This window comes from Varroa jacobsoni, unplaced genomic scaffold (assembly GCF_002532875.2).
Source record: "Varroa jacobsoni isolate VJ856 unplaced genomic scaffold, vjacob_1.0 scaffold_770, whole genome shotgun sequence".
NCBI classification, from domain to species: domain Eukaryota; kingdom Metazoa; phylum Arthropoda; class Arachnida; order Mesostigmata; family Varroidae; genus Varroa; species Varroa jacobsoni.
Window position 1 is genome coordinate 65,204 of NW_019213672.1, and position 15,742 is coordinate 80,945.

The window sequence follows — 15,742 nt, forward strand, 5'->3', positions numbered from 1 at the left end:
TTTCACTATTATTTTACCTTTATCGCATATATAAACTCATTTGATAGAATTAATTGAAGTGCTATGGAATCAATTAATTTCTAACTAAATAGTTCGCAATTCAACAAAATCGCAAAAATTCTGTATCCTAAAGTTTTTAGAGAGTGAATAGCGTTGGGGCTCCTACCACAACCAGCCGCTACTCGTTGACCCTATTCATTTAACTTCCGCTATAACTTTAAGGCAGTTACTGATGAAGAATCGAAAAAGATCCTTAAGTATATGAAAAAGTATAGGAACCGTCTTATGTTAGAGTTGGGGATTTGCGTTAAGCCATGCTAGATATTGCAGCGTCATTTCGTGCTGTGAGCCAGCCGTCTGATGGAAAGGGCCAATGGCAATACCAGACGTAAAATTCGGTACATCAAGAGATAGAACAGCGTCAGTATTTCCACAAGGATTGCCGATGTGGCAACCCAATTTTCCAATTTCTATCCAAAATCCAATTTCCACTAGTTTGATATCTAAACATGCATCGTGACCCCTAGTAGCGTCGAGCATGAGCATTGTATAAACTCGTCCAAAAAAGATCGGCAATGCACAGGATTTAAATCAACACAATTACTACGACCTTATAAGAGCACAATATGAACGTGACGATATTGCTGCAAAAGCATCACTGCGAGCAAATGAACTTTTAGGCTTTCGTGCAGGTAGAACCCAAAAATATTTATTAACTAACTTACGTAGTAATTGCAAAATCCTGGCGTCAGTATATTGTGCTCTTATGTAAAACCTATAGCTAGAGAATTGTGCAGAACCGGAACAAGACACAAAATGAATTGCGCATAAATGTGGAGCAGATAAAAAAAACAACAGAGGATATTATCATTTAATTTATCTTAATTTTGGCTGGCACACAGGATTCACTGCTCTATGAAGAAGTTTAAATAGTGTGCAATAGGAAGTGCTTGGCCCTTCTGGAAAGCACAATCCGAGAAAATCTCTAGACAGTGTTTTATTATTATTATCGCACTGGCAGATGACGCAGTAAGAGCGGCGGACCCACCTCGAACACAAAGTACTTGGGGCGTCCCAGCTCTTCAGTAATAAAATAGCAGACGATAATGGGTGAAATTTAACATTTGAAAAATCATGGCTATTTTACTGTACATCATAGCAGTGTTTTCATACGTGCTCGCTGTCTTCGATAAGGTTATTTTTATTCTATCTTGCAAGTAGAACGTAAAAAACTGCATCGAAAGCTCTCTTCGATGAACACGCAACGGTTAACGTAGATATGCGTGATGTAATGAATGGCAAAATGGTGTTATATTGACGCTAAGCCGACAGGCGGTCAAATAAGGACGACTAAACTGTGAGAGAGGTGTTGACAGGTGGGTGTCAATGTGGCTATTGATAAATCCGAGTATGACATGCAAACGAGAGGCTATCTCTAGATAATTGTAAAACGAGATAATAAAAAATAGATAAAAAATAAAAACATAAGCATACAAAAACTGGCCTTGAGCAGATGATCTGACTCTATGAATTGCTAAAATGTCCTACGGCTATCTGATCTTTTGCGTCGAACGTTCGGATTAGGTTCTTAAAGTTTTACTTTATACTTTTCACAAAATGCTACAAACATTCACAATAACACTGATAACGACATAATAGATCAGTTTCTATGACCTAACAGAGGCCATTTCGGATAGATGTCAATGAAGATTTCGATCATATTCTAGGTAAAGGGTTCGGGGATCGAACTTGAGGCATCGCAGTTCTCTGATAATCCACTCACAGGGATGATTCAGATCCTTCTCCTTTAATGTCACAGATATTTTACCAACAACATGACCCTGTAGATATATAATTCTATTTTAGGGACGTATTTCATAAATGGATCACAGGTACCGCTTAGGAAGCAGAAAGAGAATGCATGAATAGAAAACTATCAAAGTTTCAACTTACTTAAGTTCGAAAATATTAAGCACTGCAATTAATTTCAGTAAAATCGCATATCATAACACTGAATCTGCATATTGTCGGTAGCACTACGTCATTGGTCCTGCGCCTTATACATCCTGGACCTGGTTAAGAACAACAACAACAACAATAGTAGTTGCCGTTTGCCAACATTTGTCCAACACTTTTATACGCTTGTGCCTGAGTCATTATTTTTTAAATGATAAAAGTGCTACAGTTTTAAATTAACAAAGGGCACAGCAGTATTGTCGATGAGCTTTGATAAGGTCCCTGTTCTCTGCATCGACAGTTTCGTCGGTGGAACTTTCTAACGGTTTCGTGACTCGAGAGACGGTGGTAGCCGTACGATAGGAGAAACAATGGCATCGAGTCATAGTAAAAGAATTTTAAGCAATGCCTACAGCACGCTCGCTTATATTAAGCTTGGCGCATTTCCAGTGCCGGACGCCATTGATTTCGTTAACTACTTTTTTTTTAAAAGAATAGGACGGTAGCGGCTAGAGCTCACTTACACTTATCTCTGTAAGTACTCTGTGGATAGATTCTAATTCAATTAGCTTACGTACATTATTTCTCAAATGTCGTTCCGTACTTTGCTTTTGAAGGTATACAAAATATTTTTTACATCTGCTTAAGCTGTGCCAGCATTTAAACAAAGCTCTTCTAGCGTAACTGCGGTCCATTGTTTCCTATCTATTTATTTTTATATAAGCTGATCTTCAATGCTTCATTAGATATTAAACATTAAATTGTTTCAAGCGAATTCGGCGGACTTTCGATATAAAAATGAATAAGAATAATGCACCGCCGACATGCCGAATCCGGCTGGTATACGCCAGTCCTTTAGAAACTTGTGAATGATTCAGCTTAGTCGAAGACAAATGAAATGAAAAAAAAAACACGAAAAAAAAAAAAAAAAAAGATCCGAAAATCAACGCTTAATGGCCGAGTTTTTGTTTTTAAAAGTTTTCACAGTGCTGCGGAAATTTGTCGAAGATTGCTGAAGACATTATATAAGAAGGCCTCAGTTGAGAGAACAGTACGTGAGCAACGCGAACGTGAATACCAGTGAAGAGCTGATCATACGTCGGCACCCAATGGATAACAACACATGGCGACGTTTTACAAAAGCGAAAGTTCGAGTCTATCGCCTATGCCGACGCATTTGACGTGTTGCAATAGATTGAGTAACAAAATATCCGATGTTGGCTTTAAACTGCTTATTTTTTCAATCTGTGTCCCTGTTATTACAGGGCTTTCCATGTCCTTAAAAGGATAACTGGTGGGCAAGCATGTCCAACCATTGATCTACTTCGAGAAGCCGTATATAAGGAAATTACATATGGAAACGCAACTAGTAGGAATTTGGCCGTCTGTCAAAGCGCTAACACAAATAGGAAAAATAAAGAAGATTACCACTGACACATATTAAAAAATCATAATTCCAGCCCAATTAGTTGCACCATAGATCGTGGTCGGGTCAGTCAAACTTCACCTATCTACCCCTAAATGATATTACCTCACTCTAAATAAATATGCCCAATATTGGAGTTTTTAAAAGTATACCGCAGCTCCAAACGGCCTGCAAGCTGTCTATTTGATTACCTGCCATTCGACATCTTCCCTGCCGTAGATACATTCTGTACACACTGTTACTGGACTTTAGCGACTCCCTCGTCTGTTATCGAGGCTATGTATTTTTACTTTATTTTTACCTATCACAGAAACTGGGTCCTATCAGTGATAATCATTCCGCTAGACCCCTCGCTAGTACCAATCTAAATATACAACAGAAATGAAATATATCGACAGGTGCATCTGTCGAGTATAACGGGGTAAATGTATTGCGTTACATCTTTACCTGAATACATTCCACTTCTGCCCTAAGAAATGCCCGGTGTTGTGAGATGGTCTTTCAACAAACATTCAACGGGACGTGCAGAAAAACACCTTTTTCTCGTGCGCGATCCGAAATACTGGTATAAATTTCAAATACGATGTGTAGTATCAAATGGGTAATGATGATGATTGCATATCATATTCTGCTGTATGGAGCTATTTAGCGGGTCAAAAAATTTGAATAGCTTTCAAACTATGTGCAAACCGCAAAGAGTTATTAATATTTAACCATCTGTTTATAAACTGACTACGGAATGACGAGTCCGAAGGCAAGGATCATCACTCTATGGTTTGCTTTCTGTTTCGTGAAGGTGGAAACGCTCCCGAAGTCGCTTGAGGATTGTTGAAAACGCACGGCAATGAGGCTTTCAGCGAAACACCGGTTGATTATTAGTGCAATTGAATCAAAAGATTGATGACTTATATCAGACGTAAGAAGTAGCGTATTCCATGTGCGTATACAACGCAGGTTACCTCCAGGGTATACCATCTATTTCTTCAAAGTGTTTAGTGTTTTCATTACGATCTAATATTCCGTGCTTCGAAAAAATTAAATCTATGGGGGACGCACTGTCTACACTCTGTCTTGCTCAACAGCTCCTGCCATAACAGGAACTTAGATGTAATCAAGTTCTATGTGGTCACCAACTTCCTAATTTACCTGCGGTAATAACGAACTGTCGGCCTTCTTCTGCGGTGCTTTAGCCAGTCTTCAACAAATTCCACCAATTTTCTCACTTAACCGCAGTTAATTTTGAAAGGTGTCACAATTCTCTAACGGTATTTAATCAGCGTACCACTGTAGGCAAGCAAAGGCCAAAAAAAAAGTCAAACCTGCTAAATAGCTTCGCGCAGTCTAATAAAACAATAACAAAGCTCTATTGTCGAGTAGCACCATCTGCCTTTATTAAACGCGTTGTCGCAGGGGCAATAATACCACACATTGCAATGAACAGTAGTAATAAGAAAAAAACATTGCGCAGTAAACTCTTGCAAACTCTTATCGTTCTAGGCTCGCTCTATCAATCATCAACAAAGTCTCCTCTTTTTTATTTGGGTTAATTATGATAATTAGTTAGAATTAATTATATAATGTGACACTATGTGTGCTAATAAATTTACAAAAAATCGCTACTAATGCGTCCAACAAACAATTAATAAAACCAGTACACAGTATGGCAATACGCAGTTGTTCTACATAGTCTGTTATTACTTCATACGTGTTTGCTTTATAGCCATTAGTACTTATAATTGTTAATAGGCAATTTTGTTGTTATTATTGTTCTTATTATTTGTTATTTTAGTGTTATTATTAGTACCATTATGATTTTTTTGTTACTGTAGTTGTCGCCGTCGTCGCAATCATCGTCCAAATGGCGGACTGCTCAAGGCTGTTCAATAAACAGCTACTTCCACTGCATTGCTTTTGGGCTACCGACATTAAAGGAGCCCTTTCTCCTATACGCCCGATTGCACTGGGCAAAATCAATAAATTTGTTAGTTGTCAGATCGTTGAACGGACCCTAGGATATCCGTTCCGTCGTCGATACGGCTTCTTCTGTCATGAGGACTCTGAGCAAAAGGTCGCTGGTATTCTGCGATAGAGCTTCCTTTTCGCTGAACTAATCATCCGCAGAAGTACCCACAACGACAGCATTTGTTTCTGCTTATGCTCGTGTACGTGGCTATCCACTGATTCGATGGCAGCGGTTATTTCTAACGGTGGCTATTTGCTGCCATTGCGGTTCAATCCAATATGTTAATCTTCGACAGAAACAAGCGGGCCTTCCGTCCTTTAGGAACGTATGCTCGGGGCCACTGGATATCCTTTTTTACACTATCTTCTGCGTTTTCCAGTCGGATCGGAAGGGCATTTTACTTATAGGAAAATTGCCACAGAACTCTCGCGACCAGGAGAACAAGGCAACATCTCTGCCCTATTAAGACTAACAAGTTTCTTTGCTGTCGCTGTTATGGTACTGTTGTAGCTATTAATGTTCTCCTTCCTGGGAAAGAAAAAATATGGCGACAAATGTCAGCAGCTGCTGACCAAAATCAACTAGTTTCATTGCCTCTCATGATTCTCTTTGGTTGAAAAGTAGTAGACCGAGCGCACTTTCGGAAATGATTCACCTGGCAACGCTTCCCTTCATGCCTTACCATTAAGCTTAAATTTATTTTTATGATCAGAAGTTGTGAAAGTACGAGGTCAAACATCGTATCTGACTATAAGAAGAAGCTGGTCGTATACTGAAGTCTATTTCAAGGTCTTCACCTATTATCCTTCATTCAGTGTTTATCCAGTCCGACACAGGTCATTGCTATGCTCGTCATTTCGACCCATGCTATAGACCAATTATTAACGCCGCGACCCGGACGTCCAATCAAAGTGACCCATCCTTTATGTTATTGTTGCAGCGAATACCGGACATTCGGTTCACAGCCGTTTGTTATTTGTTTTATTTTCACGATTTTTTCGATCTATTCGAATATTGAAGACTAAATGAATGCTCGCAGGCGGTAACAAACGATCCTGCTTTTCCCGGGTGACCCACAGGCTCCATATCTCTTGGCCTATCAGAGTATCTCTCAACTACCAGAGTGTTTTTCCATAGATAATTTTATTATGACAATGTATTTAATTGTATATATTTATTAATAATTTGATTATATTTTATATTGTACTTACGTAGAATTGAATCGTTCTAAATATTGCTAGTGTCATATTCTAACGTAATTCTATAGCTTGGTGTTTTTCAATGGCCGCCAATACTAACGAAATTCATACTCAGATTCATTTGAAATTTACTATGGACAAAACTATTCATCATACCCTTTTTCTTTACATCACTGCAGCATCAGCGTTTTCTGTGTGCATGTCACTTAGCAGCATACATACTCCATGTTCCTCCACAGAGTTTTTATTCTCTGTTATTCCGTAATAATTACACATATTATAACAGGATATTTTTGACCAACCGAAATTATCCTTACACTTCTTGCGATTTAAAATTCCCCGCTTTATGTAGATGCAACCTATCTTTGTTCGCTACGATGGTACGTTTGTAACAATAACACGCTACAAGTAGCGTGTTATTGTTACAAACGAACAGTCAATAGACGATCCCTTTCTATGATTTTGCCTAGTTTATCGTGAACGAATTAATGAACAAATGTATGAAGATATCATGGAATAGACATTAACGTATATATGCATATGTATATTACTTATCAAATACCGAAGGACTAGACTGCCCTGATATATGCCCTACAGTCAACTGATCTGGACTGTGGCATCATCTTAGTAGATGGTTTTCCAGGTGAGGATTCTATATGCGTTCTTGGAAAGTCGGCTTATCCTGCTCGTATTATTAATCGTACTATGAGACTGATAACGGCTGATAACATATACGCTATATGGGTACAATCTTATATTAAGTGAACGTGACTATTGATAATATTCATTATCTAATGCTTTTCGAAGTTGTTACAGGTTTTCGGCCTTTTAGTGTCATCTTCTTAGTTCCAAATTGAGGCAGTTGCTGATTGTGATTGTTGTTTAGTGACATTTGTTTGGTTGATTTTTTTCAGTCTCTCTTTGCGATTAAAAGGTGAGAATGTGTGCTTTCGTGTTGTCCTAGTTTTGAAAAGAGAATTAGCTTATAGATGCTCGATTTAATGTATTGATGTTTTCAAGGTTGAATAAGATTTCTCGACAAAAACTAAGACGAGGTTATGAGGTTCCTCCCTCGCTGACGTTTTCGCGTGACCACGGAGTTTTTTTTTTGTTTTTGATAATATATTCATTCAATTGATAACAGGAAGGATAATCGCTCTGACTATGATCAAGGTGATCTTTACATACCAGGACATTTTTAGCAAACCCAGAGGAAAGATTTAAAAAAAAATGACACATGGCAAAGCATATGTGAGGACTCCCTGAAATGGCTGGCAGGAAAACCCTATCATTATTATTTTTTTGCGAGCGATTCTCCAATCTGCTATCAGAACGGCGGTGACGCAAGAACACATTTAGCAGCCGCAGTACTCAGTCTAGCTGCACTTTACTGAACAAACTGAACGGAAAACGGATTCCGCACTCGTTACTGACCGCTCGGCCATGAGTGTCTAGTACTATTTATTAAAATAATTATTATTAACCTGGTGACGCGAGTACACCGCCATTTCTCAATTTAATACGGACTTAGTGGGACTTCGCCTCTGGCCGTCGGTCGACTTCATAAAGCGACATTTTGCCATTCCTCGATAATCGAACCCTCCATAGGCATTGCCTTCCGATCAGCTAGAGTGCATAGATATGTTTATCGGTTTGACAATAGACAGATGTTCAATCAGACCAAAAACAGCTATAGCATACAACAGCAACGATACAGGTGAAGGGAGACGGTGGGAAAAACGAAGTGGATAAAGAATACAACATATACAATGAAATTGAACTATCTACTGCGTATTTTGTTTCTCTTGTATTCTGACCAACCTAGTTGTTGAAGGACGATTGTCAGAGTAGACTTTATGGGGTACGCCTGATGTGCCTGAAGTCACCCACAGCTGAAGGCCGGGATTGTGTGGTAGAACAAAACGTATGGCTGGACACGTCCGCAACTTGACGAGATAGCGCTCGCTTGCTGACTGCTTGCTACTTCCAGTGGATGTATCCAGTGGATGATGGTAGCGTCTAGCATCTAGCATGCATGTAATAATGAACCCTCATCGATATCCATATGTACTGAACGACTATGACTGCTTTGGTGGCAACCCTCGTACCCCTTTTAACAAGCTCTCTAGAGCATAGAATCGGTAAGGGCATGTAACGAGAGCACATGGCCTATAAAGGCTGTAAAGTCGCGGATCGCGTTGCGCTATTACTAACGACGCGTCATCATGATTATTAAAAGCGTTAGTTAGTATCACTCTAAACGATGTCGGTGGAACTGATGGCAGTGCGGCGCAGCGAAGGTCTAAGGTCTATTCGTTGCTCATCTGGGTGTATTCACCTCCAGCATCTGGTGCGCCCTCAGCAGCTGCTGCGCCTGAAACGGGGATTTACACGATGATGATTGTTACAGCATACGATAGCAGGCACCTTTGTGCAATGCGTACCTGAACCCAATATTTCTTTTATAAGGGTATAGTTAGTTTTAAAAGCTGCCGAAATGTTTGGCATAAATATATAAGAGTATATGAACACAGGGTGGCTCAAAGCTTCAATTGATTCTTCGATGCCATCCAGTTTTCATTTGAGATTTATTCAGCCATCGACTTGAAGTTTACTCTACTAAGCTTTTACTCGTGCTAATTATGCATGATATACACAAATATGGACATATACCATGTTTGTTATATAACGTAATTACCAGTCACCATAATTACAGCTTCGGTTCGACACTCAAACCACTGGCTAATCACCTATGAAATTTTTTTATCTCGCAAATAGTTTCCAAAACAGCAACCGTGCGTCAAGCGATGTTGACAGCTGTAAAAAATAATGTACCTATCAAATAGGTTACTTACCGAAGATTGTAATAGAATTAAATTTAGGGCTCATAGTAGGTCAGGAATCCTAAAAATACATAGGCTCAAAACCGCCATTGAGTTCAAGGGCACAAAACGTCAAAGACTAATCGTGGAATTCATCTAAATAGATCAAAAACCTAGGTGCACCAAAAATATTTCTTAAGTCATTTTTATGAACCTTCGAATTTTTTAAATCTAAACTTGTCAAGGATCTTCTGGTTCGTCCCACGGAAGCCTTCGTCGGACTTTTCAGAACCTGCATGGAGAAATGTAGATCGTCAATCTTGGGCAACGAACGAAATATTTGTGTTTGTTCGTGTAGCGCGGGAAAAATCGTTAATGGCTAATCTTCGCTCGTGTTAGGCCAATATTGGCGTCAAAACATAGCTTTGTTTTTAGCATAAAGTGGAGGATAAAGAATAGACGCATCCCCGTTGCTAGAGACAACCCGCTCGTTACATCTCAGTCGTTAGTCTATATAGGTCCACAAGGGAGCTGTCTGGGCCAAGATTATTTCGTGCGAAATAGGTAATGGTGTCATTCGTTCATGGGCCCACATGGAGCTACATACACGAGCCACATTTTAATTCATATGCATCTCAGAGAGTTTAAAAATTAGATAATGTTAAGATTTACAACTAGTGCACTTTTGCCTGAAAAAACAAACCAGCCCAAATAGCTCCTATCCCATTTAACTGCGCCTGCCTTTATATCGGCGCGGTGCGGCATCTAAAAAGGGACAAATTTTGGCGGACTTTTTATCGCAACCGGAATGCGTTTATCCGCCACTTGTTCCAATGAAAATAAGTTCTTTCTGCAGCGAACTCGTCATGGCGATCAACAGCGCGCCATTTTTTGAAATTTGAGTGAAAATAAGCTCCTTTCTACGCACCCGAGTCACTCCCACCGATATAACCTTAAATCAGCAGTGTAACGCGTCGCAAGTAAGTACGTGGCTGCAGAAGAAGCCTGAAGCGAAGTTCCAAAAACAAAAAAATGCTCACTACAAAGTTCTTCTCTGTCATCCAAAATTGCATTTATGCAATGTTCTTTCTGCTTTGAGCAATCGATAAGTGAAGAAATTTAGTGTGAGTGAGGGTGCGATGTCACAGGTTGTCCACGAAGACTTCAGGTATGCGTCGTATGTCGTAAAGTCAAAGAGATGCTCCCTACGGATAATTAAACCAACCAATTTGGCTGGTATTTACTACTCCTTTACGCCTGAAATAGCAGGTCTATTTTGACGAGAAATATTTATCCTCAATGCAAGCATAAGTCGCAGAAAAGACCGTTGGTTTGTCTTTGATTCAGAGGCGATGCATATTGTGGGTAGGAGCAAACGTTCGGTCAAGGTTCATGTGGTGTCCTGTGAAGGAGGCGCAATGCCACCACGCTGCTTCCAAGAACGAGCTTATCACTAGTGAAGCTTCTCTGCATATTCTATGTTGTACAACCTTGGATAACTGAAACGTCTGAGTGAAGACCAAGAAGATGTGCCTCGACTTATACAAGCCGATTCGTATAGAATTGGTTGTCTGAGAATACGAATATGCCGTGCGGTGAACTCAGATAGTCGACAAACAGTTAAAGTTTGAACTCGTTAAATAACTGTATATGAAACGTTACTGAGCAGAGATCAACAAGTCTTGAGATGACAACGTCGACTAGCTGACTCGTGTTATTAAGGAAGCGTGCGCAGAAATCCAAAACGAAAATTTCAAACAAATTTTTGAAAGGTTCAGAGTCCGTATTGAAGCTGTAACCGCACTGAATGGTTGTTGCATTAAATAAAAAGGACACTTGAGTATTTGTAAAATATTTTTTCCAATCTGTTTCTATTTATGAATAGTATAAAAATTTTAGCAAGTCCCAGTTTATGTACCGTACCCTGTATACATGTGGCCTGCTAGTTAGAAGTTAGTCAACGGCTCATTCAGAACTTCCCAAAAGTAATTCATTCAAGCCCTTCAATGCTTTTACTGACCTTTTTTAAGACCAGGGATGGGTATGTTCGGCATGTTAGGCAGATTCACCGGAGGCACCATACCCTTAGCCTTTCCAAACAGCCCAGTGACGCGGTTACCTAAAGCGCCTCCGATCGCCGCCGCCTGTTGCATGGGTGTTGCCGAAGGAGCAGGTTCTGCACCAGGCTCTGCACAAGAAGAATTGAAAATTTATTTCTTACAAGAACATTAGAATTGCGATGTACGCATGGGTTTAGTTTTGAATTCAGCATGGCTGAATAACACTACAAAGATATTATAAACTTTTGCCACGTTATAATGTAACTATAATAGTAGCCATGGTAATAACGTTGTGCAAGATAGCATAACGTTAGAAGGAAAGGTACGAGCACCCTAGAGGCTAAAGTACAGTTCCAAGCGAAGAGAGCGACAATGAAAAACAGGTGTTACTAACAGAAAGGAATTGCCAAAATAATGAAGAACGACATAAAAAAAAACGCTATGAGAGATGGGTAGGTTAAGAAAGCCAATGCTGGCGTAAAAACTGGTAAAGTAAACCGCCTGAGGAAGCCCACATGCTCGGGAGACAACATAGAAAACAAGGAAATTTCTTTCTTCTTTCAAGAAGAGGTCCAGGCTGTGATTAAAAGTTTTTTTAGAAAAAGCAGAGCCTCCAAACTAGGCGTAATACCGTCGAGGCGACGAAAGTCCTCCTACAGGAAAACTCGGAAATCTTCTGCGGAACCAAAATAGTGAGCCAAAGTTACTTCGTAAAGGAAGCAATCAGCTACAAAGGAAATCGGTTGATCTATTTTTACTAAATGCATGTAACACTTACAATTCTTTTCTAAAATGGCTTATGATAATAAACGCAATTAACGAAGATAACGATTTTGGACCTTTAGAAAAAAACTAGACTGATTGCATTCTTTATTAAATAACATTACGCAGTCACCTTTGGAATGAGAGAATATGCCATAACTACCGGATGAGCGCCCCTGCCATGGACTCTAGTTTATGATATTTTTAGGCTATTTGATATTGAGGAAGGACGATGGCAAATAAGAATCAAATAGCCCATTCTAGTCAGGCCGTAAAAAAGGACAACTTGCACAGCAATGCACAGAAAGCTGTACATAAAATGAGCGCATCGGTGGAGTACTCGGTACCTCGGAAAAAAGTGAAGCAGCGCTACTAACTGGAAGCAAAACGCATAGACCCATTCTCACTAAATGGAGTAGATATTATAAAGTCGAACCAGTATCTAGGCGTTACGGTAGAATAAGGCTTCAAAGGAGCCCACTTACAAGACGAGCTAGTCGAAAGGCAAGGGAAGTGGCGAACAGACTAGCCGGTATCCCTCCAAAAGTATGACGAGCTACAAAAAGAATACGTAAACTCTTAGGGACAATAGTCTGGAAATCGTGCGGTAAGGCCCCATTGCGATGAGATAGAAACAAAATAAGGCAGAACTTCTGGAAGTGCAGAAGATCCTAGTTATAGGGATAGCGAGGCCTGCAACATGAGGAAAGCTATGCCGCAATTGCTTTGGCACAGCTCTTAGCTGAGATTGATCGAGCAAAGAACCAGGCTGAAGGAGCATTAACGAACGAGGCGCAAGAAATTAAGAGAGAAGAGCAGCAGGAATAAAGCACCCTACTGAAAGGCCTCCCAAGGATGGACTCTTCGCTTAATCTCTAAATAGACTGAGTGGTTCAGCACGAATTGTAGCTCCATCACATCCCACCTAAGACAAGGTTTGAGCAAACATGGAAAATTACTTGCACATATTAAAGGAGGCTAAGAGCACCACTTTTGTGCCGTACGATACAGGTGTAATCGACGATAGGAGATAGACTGTATTCTATTGTTATCTAATTTTTGAGGTCGCTTGTGCGGAATTCGTTGCTCTAAACGTAACGCATAGTGTTGTGGCCATCGATATAATTCAAAGCGAAGATATATGAACGCAGACGCTAGATATAGATGTAAGCAAGGTGACAGAAAGTGGAAAAAGGCTCGAAAAGAAAAGAGCGACGGCCGATGTCCAGGACGTCAATTTTCTCAATGGAAAAAGAAGCGATCATTAAGGGTCTTATAGTGATCCAACTCAATAAGAGGCGATAAGTGGTCGCGTCTTAGGGCCACAGAACTAATGTGCAAACAGTTCCTGAGGGAGTAGGAAGAAGGCTGAGTGTGAGTGACCCCTACGAGGAAAGAGGAGGTTTTGTACTTCTGGGCAAATACCCATACAGTTTAGTGCATAAGGCACCCTACAGTTAAACTCCTATGAAAAAAATTATGATTAACAACTAATGAAGTATGACAAATAAAACAATTGCTGCCATATGTTATATGTATTATATGTATAGTTGGATTCTAAGACTAATACTGGTAATTCTGTTAAAGATTGAGTCCACGCATTCATTTAAATCTTATATTTTAAGTAAACTCTTTCTTGGGGTTACTGATGCATGCTTATCTGACTTTTAATAGGACAAGATAGCTGCGAGCCAAGCTGAAACGCTCAACTAAGTAGAATTTCAACAATTGTCAAAAGAGATAATTTAGCTGAAGTAGCATTTACTAAACCACACATTAAGATGGCCGTATATTTATGCAATTGCCATTCATACTAACCTCTATTACGCTTTTCTTCCATTTTCTGTAGAAGAACGGCTTCCCACTCCTCGTCAGTAGAAACCAAACGTCGAATTTTATCGGCCATGGACAACTCAATTTCATCCAGGCCACCTGCACCGCCTGTTCCAGGTGCAGCAGCCCCGGTGGTCGCAGCACCTGCCTGGTCTAATTGCTGTTCCTCCATCTGTAAAAAAAAAATATCGAACAACAAAAATTATAAACATCTTAGTTAATTTGCAATAATAAGCTAACAATAAATCAAACACTACAGAATCTGCTAAGGGTAGATCATTATTGCATGCGGGCCAAATTGATACTAAATTTTATATTTTGTTCTTAAAAAGCAAGGGCTCCAGATACCGTCACTCACTCCTTAATGACTTGGGTGACTGTGGTGTGATGAGCGCAATGTAAGTCTAGACCTCTTCAGTTTTACACTTACCTTTCCTGATACTATATCATTGAAAAGTAGCAATAAAATCATCAAGGCGCGATAGTCTATATCGAAAAATCAAGTGATGTTTTTGATAACATAAGAAGTCAATGGTATCATGATGCTAACTGAATCTCAAAGTACAGTTAGATGCCAGCACTTCAGGGGCCGTCAGAACGGCCACTTAGAGGAGTCGAAGTCGCCTTCGTGAAGAGCTCAAGTTAATAATGTTTCCTATAACTTATATTACGTTCAAGGCAACTATTTGCTTAGAATCAATACACCCAGAGATCCAATTTTGCTTTTTAGGCTTGTGACTGACAGGTTACTTAGTGTTTGTGCTAGTTTCGACTTACATATACCGTTCTATTATCCAAGTTGCTCGTTTGGTAGTAATCGCTCATTAATAAAATAGGTTCATTGATCGTAAAAGCATAATTCTTCAAGAATTGCTATTATTATCCTGAGAAGTGGCAAGGACCTTCATCACTGAGGTGTTACAGAATCTCAACTACCGGCTTCAACAGAAGAATATTCTGAACAAAAACACAGCCATGAAATTTACCATATTAACGTTTACGAAATGAATGAATGCAGGCACTAGCTTACCAAAAATCCACGAGCTGATCATTGCTACGTGCATTTTATCGAAAAAGAAAAAAAGAGTCTTCCTTTCTTCTTTTAGCTTCACCACAACGTATTTTCCTCTTCCATGCGCTCTACGCAAAATTAATAGATTACAAACAACGAAGTCAATGCAAGTAACTAATAGCAGACGCATCTGACGTGACTTGCGTCTAGTTGACATGTACCTAATCATGAAAAGGTAAATAGAACAACGCATCATACGTCTATGCGTTACGAACGTGAGAACCTAAGCGTTACTATTGTTGCTATATAACTTTGGTTTGCTCATCACTGTGGTACGTTTACTCTAAAGCAGGACATTTTCCAGTAAAATCATCTATACCAATGAATAGGCTCGATTATCACTTTACACTTCCAAATATAATTTACTTTTTACTTAAAAAGATAACTGACAATTAAAGTTCTATTCTTTGACCGATAGTTTGTGTCAGCAGATCTTAATTTACTTCAAAAGGGCTATATAACAATTGGTAATAAACTAATTTTGGTTGGCAAAGGGTTCAGTGAGGTTGTAAAGCAGTTATCTAAAAAATTCTTAATGTAAGTGAACTGCCCCTAAATACACATTCAATTACTAAATGGCCAAAACCCTTATAACAAATTCTTCATTATGTTTGTGTCCAATTTCAGTCCGAGAGTCTGAATAACATAT

The 15,742-nt window shown here is 39.4% G+C and overlaps 2 protein-coding genes and 1 long non-coding RNA gene across 5 annotated transcripts in view; 1 reads left to right on the top strand and 2 right to left on the bottom strand.

Moving 5' to 3' along the window:
* Positions 1-2,181, bottom strand: part of LOC111263496 (uncharacterized) — a 14,226-nt gene extending 12,045 nt beyond the window's left edge. The window contains exon 1 of one of the 2 annotated variants that reach the window (XM_086969667.1): positions 1,954-2,181. The gene's annotated coding sequence lies outside the window, so the exon portion shown is untranslated. The remainder of the gene's footprint in view (positions 1-1,953) is intronic. The other variant, XM_086969666.1, reaches the window with a different exon arrangement.
* A 2,567-nt stretch (positions 2,182-4,748) lies between these two features.
* LOC111263497 (uncharacterized) overlaps positions 4,749-15,742 on the bottom strand; it is an 11,654-nt gene continuing 660 nt past the window's right edge. Inside the window, exons 1-4 of one of the 2 annotated variants that reach the window (XM_022838610.2) lie at positions 15,052-15,142; positions 14,007-14,193; positions 11,387-11,554; positions 4,749-8,918 (exon numbers count right to left, since the gene is read on the bottom strand). In XM_022838610.2, the coding sequence (XP_022694345.1) occupies positions 8,854-8,918; positions 11,387-11,554; positions 14,007-14,193 (420 nt within the window). In that variant the 5' untranslated portion in view covers positions 15,052-15,142 and the 3' untranslated portion in view covers positions 4,749-8,853. Of the gene's footprint in view, positions 8,919-11,386; positions 11,555-14,006; positions 14,194-15,051; positions 15,143-15,742 lie in introns of those variants that run through there. The other variant, XM_022838609.2, reaches the window with a different exon arrangement.
* Positions 15,256-15,742, top strand: part of LOC111263498 (uncharacterized) — a 6,398-nt gene continuing 5,911 nt past the window's right edge. The window contains exon 1 of the long non-coding RNA XR_002682264.2: positions 15,256-15,365. This is a non-coding gene — a long non-coding RNA (uncharacterized LOC111263498). The remainder of the gene's footprint in view (positions 15,366-15,742) is intronic.